At 53.0% G+C, this 13,335-nt stretch overlaps 1 protein-coding gene across 1 annotated transcript; it reads right to left on the reverse strand.

Moving 5' to 3' along the window:
- Nucleotides 1–575: 575 nt before the first annotated feature.
- Nucleotides 576–12,985, reverse strand: DRAXIN (dorsal inhibitory axon guidance protein). The gene is made up of 6 exons (XM_052654253.1): nt 12,565–12,985; nt 9,497–9,684; nt 7,743–7,854; nt 6,549–6,638; nt 4,970–5,059; nt 576–688 (listed from the first exon to the last, which is right to left on the reverse strand). Exons 1-6 carry the CDS (start codon nt 12,983–12,985, stop codon nt 576–578), a joined length of 1,014 nt encoding a protein of 337 aa, XP_052510213.1.
- Between the last annotated feature and the right edge of the window lie 350 nt (nt 12,986–13,335).

A 13,335-nucleotide genomic window follows, 5' to 3' on the forward strand; every position in this document is an offset into this window, starting at 1 on the left:
AAGCCTGCCTCAGTTTCCTCACTTGTAAAATGGTGATTATGCCTACTTTAAAAGGTCATATGATAAACGAGATAACGTATGGCCCGCGTTTAGCACACTGCCTGGTACATAGAAGGTGCTTCAGTATTCATCTCCCGCCTTTTGGTTCCACAGTCCACGGGGTCGCAAAGAGTCGGACACGACTGAGCGACTTCACCACCATCTCTCCAGAAGTTTCCATTCTTTTCCAGCTCAAAAACCTCTTTCTTTTGAAACTTGAAACCGTTGCAGTGCTGCTGTTGGACGATAGAGGGCACTCTCGACATTGCCATCGCGGAGAACACGGACACCGGGATGCGCAGGCGGTGTCGGTGTCCAGTCCGCCCAGGGGTGGGTGCAGGTGTGCTGCTGCTCGGCTCCTGGGCAGGGGCAGTTTGTCCAGGGCTCGGGACGGAGCGTCCTGGATCTGAGCCTGCAGCCTCAGTCAGCTGGTCCCGCATTTGATCTGCCACCGCTAGTTATAAAAAACTGCCCGGCTTCTCCAAATCTCCGGAGCCCAGTCCCCAGGCCGGTGCAGAGGCGCCTCGCGCGGGCCGCTAGACGTTGATGAAAGACCCCTGGTCGCCGTTGGCCGTTTCGGGCTCCACGCAGCGCCCCTTTCTCCGGGTGACCCTGCGGTTCCGGTGGAATTTGGCGTAGCAGCGCAGCCCTGAGCGAAGAGAGGCAAGGTGGGTCAGACGTGAGATCAGCCAGTCCCCCCTCCCTCTTCCCCCCACCCCCGCCCGGCCTCGCACCGGTTCACTATCACTGCCTTCTTTTTTTTCTGCCCTACAACCAATCCATCCCCCGCACAGCAGCCTGAATGGGTTTAAAAAAGAGAATCACAGACGGAGAAGAGTGAACAGATGGAGCACAAGAGATATTTAGGACCACGAAACTATTTTGTACGATACCATCTATAACGGCGGGTACATGTCTAGTCTTTGTCAAAACCCAAGGAATGTGCAACACAGAGTGTGCACTAATGTAAATCATGGACTCAAGAATGTACCACTATTGGTTCACCAGTCTTAGAACGTGTACCGCACTAACGTAAGATAACGGGGGAAACTGGGGGGGAGGCGTCTGAGACTGCTGTATTTTCTGTCTAATCTTCCTGTAAACCTAAAACGACTCTAAAAATAGTCTGTTAAAATTATTTTTAAAAGGGATGCCGGACTTCCCTACCGTGCAATGGTAAAGATTCTATGTTTCCAATGCAGGGAGCTTGAGTTTGATCCCTGGTCAGGGACCTAAGACCCCACATGCCATGCAGCACAGCAAATAATACTAATAAATAAAAGAGATTTAGATTCTGTCCTTCCCTATAAAACCTCCCGTGGCTCTTCACTGCACTCCAAAGGAGATCTAAACTGCTTCCCCTGGCTTGCAAGACTCTCTGGGGCCTGCCCTGCCCCCTGTCTGCTCTTTTTACCTCCCACTCCTCCTCACTCTAACTCCAGCCACGCCTAGTCTTCGCACTTTTCCTCATACACCCCACCATTTCCAGCCTCAGCGCCTTTGCTGTTCTCACAGCCAGAAATCCCTTCCTGAAGCTCTTGGCATAGCTGCTCCTTCACAGTCCCTTCTCAGAGGAACCCTCCCTGACCACCTTAATTAGAGCAGGCGTGGCCCTCTTGGCCCACCAGTGGGAGGAGTTCCTGCTTGGGCTAAATTATGGCCCATGATAGACATCCCCTGGCATACATGGGTAGGCATGGTTTTCATTTCAGGCCACATCCTCCCGGGACTTCCCTGGTGGTCCAGTGGTTAAGAATTCACCTTGCAGTTCCAGGGATGTGGGTTTGATCCCTGATTGGGGAACTAAGATTCCACATGCCATGGAGCAACTAAGCTCTCGCCGCAGCTACTGAGTCTAAGAGCCACAGTTAGAGAGTCCATACACCACAATGAAGATCAAGTGTGCTGCAACTATGACATCAATGCAGCCCCCCCCCCAAAAAAAAAGGCCATATCCTCCTGATTCAGGGTCGGGGGTTAGGGAAGGAGATGTCAGTGTGGTCAGAGCAATCTCTTCATTTCTGGTTAGGAGTGGCCACAGGGAGAGGGGTCATCACCAGTTTAAGATCTGCTTATGTCACTGTCAAGAGAATACAGAAATTGCTGTGAAGTTTGTGCTTAGGGGTCTAGAACCAACACGTGGATCACTGAGCCTTCAGATGTGTGGCCAGACAAGTGACACTTGGGAAGGGCAGGGGACCTGAATAGGAGTGGATGGTAGCCATAGAAGCCCTTCTGGAACCCTCCAGGCTGGCCCAGACTGCTGGACTTCAGCTCTGGGACCTGCATCCAACATTTCAGAATTCCTCAGAAGTCCTCAGGACTCTTGGTCCTCATGAGGGTTCCTGGCATCACTTGGATCCCTCTGCTGTAGCATCTGGGTGACAATCTCTTCCTGGACCATCTTTAAGGAGCTGTCATTTCCACTCAATTTCTTTTTTTCCCCAGAGTCTGAGTCTGCAGGGAGGAAATGAGAGTTTTGGCGGGACTGACCAGGATGGGAGGGACCAGGGAAATGAGCAGATGGGGCTTTGGCTGCACGGTTATCTTTTGAAGGCCTGGAAAGCTTCCCCCTCCTAACTGAGGCCCAGGGGAAGAAGGAAGCATGGCTTCCCTGGCAGAGGGCTGCCCACTGAGCATCCAGCAGGGCACCACCTGGGCACGTGCAGCAATAGGGCCACATCCCCCTCACCTGGGCAGGCTGGACCTGGAGGCCCTGGTGCTAATTCCAGGCTCCCTGGACTGGAGTGCCCTCCAGCCTGCTATGCACCTCAGTCTCCTCCTCCACCAAATGGGCCCCCACCTTGCACACGCGCAACAGAAGGTGGCTTCTCAGCATCTCCACCCCTGCCTGCCTCCATCCCCTCACCTCCTAGCTCGTCCCTGCATCTCCAGTCCTACCCCGCACAGTCCTGCAGCCAGAGTGAGATGGTATACTCAAAAGTCAGACCAGGTCTTTCACTTTCTTAAAACCTGCTGAGAGACTTCCCTGATGGTCCAGGGGTTAAGAATCCGCCTTGCAAAACAGGAGACATGGGTTTGATCCCTGGTGGGCAAACAAGGATCCCACACATGGCGGAGCACCTAAGACCCGATGCAGCCAAATAATAAATACTAAAAAAAAAGAAAAAAAAAAAACCCGCCAACATGATAATGTAAATGAAGTCCTGATCCTACCCCCCAGCTTCTCCCACCTCCTCTTGTGCCACCGTGTGGCTGCCGTGTGCCAGGCGCACTCGGACATGCCAGCCTTGCTCCTGTCCGAGGTCCTTGCCTTTGCTCTGCTGCTTGTCTGGGACTCTCCCTTCCTGCCCAACTTCTCATCTTCAGGTGGCTAGTTCTGCTGTCCACTCCTGTCCATCCTTTCTAAAATAACTCCCAGGCCAGCCTGAATTACTGTCTTTGCAGTTCTACTCCTTTTTACAGACATCCAATTATTTGCTTGTGTGTGTGTGTGTGTGTGTGTGTGTATGTGTATGTTAGTTGCTCAGTCGTGTCCGACTGTTTGTGACCCCATGGACTGTAGACTGCCAGGCTCCTCTGTCCAGAGAATTTTCTAGGCAAGGATACTGGAGGGGGTTCCCATTTCCTTCTCCAGGGGATCTTCCCAAGCCAGACATTGAACCTGGGTCTCCTGCATTGCAGGCATATGCTTTACCATCTGAGCTACTAGGGAAGCCCAGTTATTTGCTGTAGCTCATCTCATTAGAATGGAATCCATGGGTGGAGAACTTGTTGGTTCTCTTTACCCCTGAATCCCCAATGTCTTAATCAGAACTTGGTGCATAGTAGGCACTCAGGAAATATGTCTTGACCAACTGGACAAATGAATAATTGGACTGAAGCAGCTTTACTGCTTTCACAGCAGATAACTTTTGAGGCTAATGTGAGCAAAAATAGGGTGTGTACCTCAGGACGGTTCACAAAGGGACAAAGGTCAAACCCCTCACCCTAGAGAAGTGAACCTTGGAGGTGGGATGACATCCAATAATTATTGTGCATTTTCGGTATTTTGTTTTTAAAAGAGTACTTGTCTCTTAGATATATATATGGAAATATTCACAGGTAAAATATCTAAATTCTTAGGACTTGCTTCAAAATCCTATTGCGAAAAAAAAAAAAAATCCTATTGCAGTGGGGGAACTGGATGGGGTGGGGACAGCACAGATTGGCCATGAGTGAGAATTACTGAAACTGGATGATAGGAAATGGGGGTTCTTTATACTATTCCGATGACTTTAATATGTATTTGAAAATTTTCAGAATACACAATTTAAAACATTTCCCCCACTTTTCTAGCTACAGAGGTTTGCACAAGTGATTTAACCTTTCTGTGCCTCAGTTTACTTTTGTGTGAAATGGCGAGAATGATAGCTCCCTTCTGAGATGGTTGTGAAGGCTAGGGAGCTAACAGGTAGAGGGCTTAGCACAGAGCTGGGTACATCGAGGCACACCTGGGCAGGAGGGCACACTGCTCCAGGTGGGAGCTCAGAGGAAGTAAAGAGGGGGCCAACCGGGTAAGAGCCTCCTTCCTTGGGAAAGCGCTGGGAAATTCACTCCCCACCCCTTGTTATCACACTTGGAATGTCTCCCCTGGAATAGAATTCTGGTGTGAAAGCACCAGCCTTCTCAAGTTTGATCTTCTTTTAAAAGATACGCTTCTCTCTTCTCCCTTCTCCCATCTCCAGATCATGGGAGATCATACCAGCTTGTATTTCAAGAGGTGAGAAAAGCAACTCTGAGCAACGATGCCAGGAATGGAGACTAAATGAATTCACAGATTGGGAAAGCCCTGAGCAAAGCTGTTCCTGCTAGTGTCTTCAGCCCCCCAGGGATTCTCTCACCCCCTTCTCTGCCCACCCCTGCCTCGAGGAGAATGGGAGGTGGCAAGGTTCTCGGTGCCGAGGGAGCCCCCGGCATCTGGCCTCACCTTCCACGCACATGCAGTCGTCAAAGCATTTGTTGTTCAGGCCTCGGTTGTGGGGCGTGCAGAGATGCTCCCGGAGGTCGCAGCAGGTCCCTGCACACATGGCAAGCACACGCGGTCAGCCGTGCCGAGCAGACCCCCCTGCCACCCCATACACACTCCCGCTGGACAGGAGATCCATCATCTCCGTGGCGGGGCTGCCCCTGGCCGGGTGGACCATCTGGTGCACAAGCCTCCCAGCCGGAACCACCAACGGATGTCCTGGCTGAGGTCCCCAGAGGGCGGGCGGCTGAGACCCTAGACGCCCCAGATGGGCAATTGATTGATCATGGAAGGAGGAAAGGTGCTGTTGATTCCCCACTGGGTGGAAAGGCTAGGGGGCCGCCAGGTGTGGAGTCAGTGTGAGGCTGGGAGGGGCTTCAGGGATCATGGACGCCAACGTCCTCTTTTGACAGATGGGGAAACAGAAGCCCCTGAGACACAGCCCCAGGCACGACCTCGCCCACCACAGAGCCAACTCTCAGAGCCACTCAGTTGGCCCAAACTTGAGCCTTTTCTTCCTGCTCTGGGTGGAAAAACTGTTCGGAAGGGAAACAGCTGGTCAGGGAGCTGGTGGTCTGGCTTACACAATGCCAAATGGTTTGGTTGCTGTTTTGTAGAATATTCTGGTTACTGAATTAACAAGAGCCGAGGTGTGCCACTCAAGTCTCTGCCCTTGCAGTCCACTGGGCAGGAAAGCAGTTAGCCACCAGTCCCGACTGTTAACACCTGCAGGAGCCTCCTGGGCTGATGATGTCACACTGGGCCTGAGCAGAACAGCCCAGGCAGTGACTGGCTGCCAGGGCCTGGCTATTTCTGCCCAGTGGGGGCCTCTTCTAACAGGGAGTCTTTGTTCTGGAGCTGCCCATTGGGCTGGCTGAGATTGTATCAGACTCCTGTCCATTCCTCCCTCCTCCTGCTTTCATTGTTCACAGACCTTATCCCCCACCATCCCCAGAAACCTCCTGCCCTTTTAACTCTGTCTCGGTTTCGGCTTCCCAGAAGTCCCAAGTGACCCAGTCGAGGGCCAGTGGTTTAGACCATCCATCCAAACCCCAGGCCCCTCTTCTCAGACTGTATTGATGGGCTCAGCTGCTGAACAGGTCAGGATGTTATCAAAGCACCCACAGGAGCCCAGCAGTGTCACGACAAGATGAAGACAGAATGAAGCCCGACAAGACATTTGGGAGAAGTCGGGAGAAGGGTCATCCTGACTTAAGGCAGTGCGGGGCAGTGGTTCAGAACCAGCAGACCCAAGTCTGAGCCACTTCCGAGCTCTGTGATCACAGCTGAAACACTTGGCCTCTCTGAGCCTCAATTTCCTTGCCTGAAAATTGGGAATGACAGGGTCCCTCTCTGTCTGGGTTGCTGTGAGAATGCAATAGAATAAAGTATGGCAGCAACTCTCATCAAAGTGGTTGTTATTATTTACTACCCCTAAAGGATCCTACTCATGTGTCTGGGAAGACCCACCCGCTCCCACCCCCACAGCGGTTCCCCCAGTGCCCTGTCTACTGCCTGGAACATGATGCTGGTTTGGTACCTGGCAGACAGTCCTGGTGATGGTCACAGGGCTCCCCTTTAGCCGGTGATGTTTCATTCCCATCACTGGAGAGTTTGCTGCGGTGTTTCTCTGGGGGAAACAGGATGTGTGGTCAGAGGCTGAGGCTCATCAGAGCAGTGATGAAGCACTGGATGCCAGGGTCAGAGTGCTCACACCACCACTTCCACAGTGTGGCTTGAGTAAGACATGAAGCCTCTCTGCCTTAGTTTTCTCTTCTCTAAAATGGGATCAGGGGACTTCCCTGGCAGTCCAGTGGTTAAGACTCTGTGCTCCTGATGCAAGGGGCACGGGTTCTATCCCTGGTTGAGGAACTAGGGTCCCATATGCCAGAAAGAGTGGACAAAAAGAGTGTGTGTGGAGGGGCTTCCCTAGTGCTTCTCCGGTAGCTCAGATGGTAAAGATTCTGCCTACAATGAAGGAGGCCTGGGTTCGATACCTAGATCGGGAAGTTCGATACCCTGGAGAAGAGAACGGCAATAAACTCCAGTGCTCTTGCCTAGAGAATTCCTTGGACTGAGGAGTCTGGAGGGTCATGGGGTCCCAAAGAGTCAGACACGACTAAGCTACTAACACACACTCCCTAGTGGTTCAGGGGTAAAGAATCCACCTGCCAAAGTAGGAGACACGGACTCAATCCCTGAGTGAGGAAGACCCCACATGCCTTGGAGCAACTAAACGGGTGTGCTACAACTCCTGAGCCTGTGCTCTAGAGCCTGGGGAGCCACACCTACTGGAGCCCGCCTGCCCTAGGGCCGGTGCTCCCCAACAAGGGAAGCCACCGCAGTGAGCAGTCCCCGCCTCTCAACTAGAGAGTAGCCCCCCGCTCTCTGCAATTAGAGAAGAACCCAGGCAGCAACAAAGACTCAGCCAAAATAAATAAATACAAACAAAATTTTTAAATACTTTTTAAAAAGGCAGAGGGGATCAACAGCAGAACAGACCTGTTTTTATTTTCTTCACGTTAAAGGAGTAGCTAGTTGGAATCCGTCCAGTGTGTGATGAGCACTTAAGAGCAACATGTCTATTTCAGGTATCTGTTCCCTTATAGACTCCATGCCCCTCTCCCCAACTTGGACATCTGTAAGTCAGGCTGGGGTCACCAGGCTCCTATCCCAGGGCATGGTGGGGGAGGGGAGGAGCCCAGCAGGGGCATGGAGGGGTGGGCAGACGTACCTTTCTTCTTTGTGGATGGCCAGACCTCAGGCTTTAAGTCTTCATAGTCAGTCCAGTCGAACAAGGCCATGTCCAGTGTGGGCATCACCTCCCCATCAGGCCTGGGGTGAGCCTGCAGAGGAGGGTGGAGAAGACGGAGCCTGAAGATCCCAAAAGGTGGAAGAAGAAATGTGGGGCCCCAGGATCAGAGGGCAAAGGAGGGGCTCCTGGGCCAGCTCATGGCGTGTTGAACAGCCGGCAATCTCAGCCTGGGGAATTCGAGATGGCCACCAGGCCTCGGGCTCCAGCAGCTACCTGAGCAGTGTCTTCCCAGAGCAGCCGCCCGCAGGCAGGACAGCACTTACAGGCAGCGACTGCAGTCCCCACGCTCTGTGCAGAGGGGGCTGGGGAGGCAGCGTGTCCGCTCAGGAGGAAACCCAGCTGCTCGCTCCCCTGTCCCTTCTCTCCCCTACAGATGTCATGGCATGGCACTCTCCATGGCATGGCACTGTTGAGGCCACGCCCACAGCTCAGTTCTACTCTAGACCCCCCCGGCTGCACCCTTTGTGGTTTCCGGGCTGGATCTGTGAACATGGGCATTAATGGCTCAGCGGTGAAGAATCTGCCTGCCGTGCAAGAGCCACAGGAGACCTGGGTTCGATCCCTGGGTCAGGAAGATCCCCTGGAGGAGGGCATGGCAACCCACTCCAGTATTCTTGCCTGGAGAACGCCATGGACAGAGGAGCCTGGCAGGCTACAGCCCATAGGGTCACAAAAAGTGGGACATGATTGAAGTGATTGAGCATGCAAGCATGCCATAGGGCTGGATTCTCAACAGATGGGCTTCGGGGAGCCCTTCGATGGCATGGATAACTGTGGGATTTGTTGGAGATGGCTTATCAGGATCTCAAGGGAGTGCAAGACCCAAAAAGAGAATAAGGAAGATCTCCTGCTAAAAAAGTTTTACTTCTTCTACATGAATTATTTTATTGGTCATGTTTAATGATTTTATTTTGAAAAAATGTTCAAAGCCACTGAAGAGGTGCAACGGCACACTTCGTGTTAATTGCAAGAATAAATACCCTTTGTCTAGACTCACCAAGGGGTTTTCCCTGGTGGCTGAGTTGGTAAAGAATTCACCTGCAATGCAGGAGACCTAGGTTCGATCCCTGGGTTAAGATGATCCCTTGGAGAAAGAAATGACAACCCACTCCAGTAGTCTTGCCTGGAAAATCCCATGGACATAGAAATCTGGTGGGCTACAGTCTGTGGGGTGGCAAAGAGTCAGATACGACTTAGCGACTAAACTACCATAGACTCACCAATGGTTGGTGTTTTTGCCACATTTGCTTGCTTGCTCCCTCTCTTTTTGAAGGTCTGAAGCAGATGCATAGAAGTGTTAACTAAAGCTTGTTAATTCTGGATTTTGGGGACATGGTTTTAGACATTGTTATTCTCTGTCCTTTGCGGGGTGTACAAAATTCTTCCCCAAAAGCCTGACTTTTCTAGGTTCAGAGACCAGCGTGCTAAGCTGGTACTTGATTCCTTGGCAATTCCATAGAATGAGCCCCTGGACCACTGCCTGGACAGTGGCAGCACTCCCTGGACAGTGGGCCGGCTGGCCATAGCTGGGCTGGATGGGCATCAGGAGAACTAGCTTCCATCCAGCCTCATGGGTCTGGACCAACTCCCTCCCGCCCCTGTGCTTCAGTCTCCCTAAAGGTACTAGGAGGGGTTTGCATGAGGTCACCCCAAGGACCCTTCCAGCCCCTTACCTGGGGCCACAGGGATGTGACGGGAAGGATCAGGGACTCTTCGGTGGCAGGTGCCTCAAAGGTGGTGAGGTAAAGTACGGTGGGGGCCAGGCTGGTGGAGGATTCCTCCATCGAAGCATCCGGGGACTGGTCTTCTGAGAGCTCCGCCTTCTTCATCAGGGAGCTGGGGCCTCTGACCAAAGCTCGGCCTGAGACAAGGAGCAGGGAACACAGCGACTTTATCTGCTCATCACCCCCTATCAGCCCACAGCAGGACCCGCAGTTTTTGCTGCAAGCTAGGGGGCAGCAGGAATCATAGAACAAGTTATTGGCTCAACCAGCATCCCTGCTGCCCACCCTCCTGGGGAGGAGGCTGGAAACAGGAGGCTGGGGGCATGATAAGGGGGAATGTCTAGGATGAACTTGCAGTGTTGCTGGGGATTCTCCCTCTAAAACAAAATTCCAGCAACTCCAAGTTCAGCTTGATGGAGTGCAGCCAGGGATGTAAGTGCAACGAATGGAAACCAGTAAGATGAACCATGGAAGGTTTCCTGGAGGAGGTGAAGTTTGTAGGATTAACCATGGAAGGCTTCTCGGAGGAGATGAAGTTTGAGTAGGGGAATAAGGTGATGAGGCTGAGAGGCATTGCAGGGGGGAGAGGCCTTTGAGAAGGCTCGGAAGTGAGAGCTCCCTACGTGGTGATGATGACCCTGCTTGCTGAGCACATGCTGCAGCTGGGACCATGTTGCATGCTGGGTCCTGATTTATAAGCGTTATTTCACCTAACCTTTGCAGGAGCTCTGGAAGGTAGGTACTCTTTCAGTCTCATCTACAGGGAAGGAAACTAAAGCACAAGGAGGTTAGGTGACTTGTCTGAGGGTGCACAGCCAGTGAGTACTGAAATCTGAATTTAAATCCAGGTCCATCTAATGCAGAATCAATACTTTTAACCACTGATGCCGCCTTCCAAGTTACACGGGCATGGGGTAGGATGAGTGTGAGGGGGAAAGTGTGCAGGGTTGAGGGGTGGTCAGGAACCAGCTTCCCTCGTGGTTCAGTCGGTAGAGTCTGCCTGCAATGCGGGAGACCTGGGTTCAACCCCTGGGTCAGGAGGTTTCCCTGGAGAAGAAAAAGGCAATCCATTCCAGGATTCTTGCCTGGAAAATTCCATGGACAGAGAAGCCTGTTGGGCTACAGTCCATGGGATCACAAAGACTAGGACACGACTGAGTGACTAACACATACACGCACACAGGAGCCAGGAGGCGTCAAGAAAAGCTAGAGGGCCCACGCTTATGCTTGCCTCTTTTTCTCAGACAAGAGCTGACTTCAAGGTTGGTTGGGTCCACTGGGGCCACCCCACCCTCCTGAGATGAATCCAGCCTGAGCTCTAGATGGCCACTGTCCCCTCCTCCACTCACTGACTCTTGTGGGAGGGCCCCGTTGGTCCACTGGAGCCAGGACTGGAGCTGGGCTGGGTTGAGTCCATGCAGGGTGTATGCCTTCCAGTTTGGCATCAAGGATGTTACCACCCTCACACCAACCTGACACATGATCCCCAGGGGTGGGAGGCTGAGAATCTAAGCTGGGCCCCCCTCTTCTGACTGTGTTCTGTCCACCTGAGGGGTTTCAGTGGGCCTGGCAGGGAAACAAGCCTCAGTTGTTTGCAGGAGAAAAGGGGGCTGGAGGCTCCATCACCCACTTCCTGCAGAAGCCCGCCCACATCTATGCCTGCAGCTCTTGGCCCGCCCCTAGAGGCAGTCTTGTCACACAAAGAGACTTGAAGCTGAGGCTGCCTGCCTGGGCTCTCGCCAGGGGAGACTGGGGAGGGGTCAGCTGGGTGGAGATGCTGAAACATGTTTCGGGGAGTCTGGAGCTCACAGGGGATTTGGGAACGTGAAAGGAACATGAAGGAAGGTAAGGAGGTTGGACTATTGAGAGTCTCTTGGACAGCAAGGAGATCAAACCCAGTCAATCCTAAAGGAAATCAACCCTGAATATTCATTGGAAGGACTGATGCTGAAGCTGAAGCTCCGATTCTTTGGCCACCTGATGCAAAGAGCCGACTCACTGGAAAAGACCCTGATACTGAGAAAAATTGAGGGCAAGAGGAGAAGGGTATGATAGAGGATGAGATGGTTGGATGGCATCACTAGATCAATGGACATGAGTTTGAGCAGGCTCTGGGAGATAGTGAAGGACAGGAAGCCTGGCATGCTGCAGTCCATGGGGTCACAAAGAGTCGGACACGACTGAGTGACTGAGCAACAACAACAAAGAAGGATGGGGAGGAAACTCCATCAACAAACAGGGCAGAGGCAGGAGAAATAAGGACGTGACCGCTCTCCTTGGGTCAGCCATGTCCAGGTCAGAGGACATGGATGGATTCAGCATCGAGAGAAAGTTGAGAATTAACTATTGAACAGAAACAACCACTGCTGCGGCCCCTGCCAAATGGCAGACACTGTTCTAGGTACTCCAGATAGCAAAATTTCCCTGAGTCTACCATAAGGATAGAGGGGGCCTTGCCTTTACTTTGCAGAAACCAAGGCACAGGAAGGTGACGTGCCAGGAGGTCGTGGAGCCAGAATATGAATTGGGGCAAATCTGTCTTCAGAGTCTAAGCTCTTGGGCTCTGCTCTGTGTTTCAGTGCTGATTAAGTGATGTGCTTGGGGGGCACCGAATTGTCCCATCTCTGCTTAGGACTTACAATAGGATGGATTTAGGTCAGACACAAGGTAGAACTTCCTGAATCAGGAGGATGATCTATGGATAAGACTGAGCTTCTATGGCCACATATTCTTCTCTTCCTCCCCTGCTCCACCCTGACCCCAGCCTTTCCCAGCACCTCTTCTCACCAGATCCCTCTGAATCTAGTGAGACCCCTCTCTTCCTCTGAGGGTCCACTACCTGCCCTCTTTGGGGCATCCAGTTGTCCTCCCAGGAAGCTCCTGCCATTGACCCCACCTCCAGCCTCCATGTCTGTCACCTGAAGTCCATCCCCTTGGTCATTTGGGCCTGATCCCCTTCCCCTACTGCCCCCCTCCCCCCATTGTAGGGCCCCACCCCCTCGCAGACCTCCAGCTACCTCTGTGCAGCCTCAACCTCTCCTTCCGTCTCTTGTGCTCCCTGCCTCGTTTCTTCACCCTCTCTGACCCTGGAGCCCGGCTCTCCTTCTCGGGGTAGGGCCGAGTCAGCCCCCGGAGCAGACCTTTGTCCTGCAGCAGGCCTGCAGGACTTGGCCCATGCAGCAGCCCCTCTGCCCCTGGGAGCCTGGAGGCCTGCCTGGTGGCAGTGACCACAGCCCCATCCTGGGTCCAGCCAGGTGTGCCTGGGCCCTGCTCTTTCTTGCCGAGGCCCCGCCGACGGTGGTGGCTGGCCTGAGGCATCCACAGTGCTGGTCCCGAGAGGTTGATGTGATTCTCCGGGAGGATCCGAGCAGAGCTTCCGGGTCCCAGGGAACCTGCCAGGCTCAGCTCCAAGAGCAGGAGGAGGGTGAGGAGCAGCATGGGGGCAGCGCGGGTAGTGGGCCCAGCTGAGGGCTTCTTCCTGCAAGAAAAGTAGGACCATGAGGGGGCAGCTCTGCAGCCCTCCTCCTCCAAATCCACAGTCCTCTCATTCACACTCTTCTTTTATAAGTTGCTTACTTACATTTATTTTTATTTATTTATCTGTTAGCCATGCCGCAAGGCATACGGGATCTTAGTTTCCCAACCAGGGATCGAACCCATGCCCCCTGAAATGGAAGCATGCAGTCTTAACCACTGGACCACCAGGGCCGTCCCCCCCTAACTCACACTGTTATAGTGCAGTCTGTTTCAACAGGGATGGAGGCGGACTTTGATCTTCCCCCCACCCA

This window comes from Budorcas taxicolor, chromosome 16, assembly GCF_023091745.1.
Source record: "Budorcas taxicolor isolate Tak-1 chromosome 16, Takin1.1, whole genome shotgun sequence".
Taxonomy (NCBI): Eukaryota; Metazoa; Chordata; class Mammalia; order Artiodactyla; family Bovidae; genus Budorcas; species Budorcas taxicolor.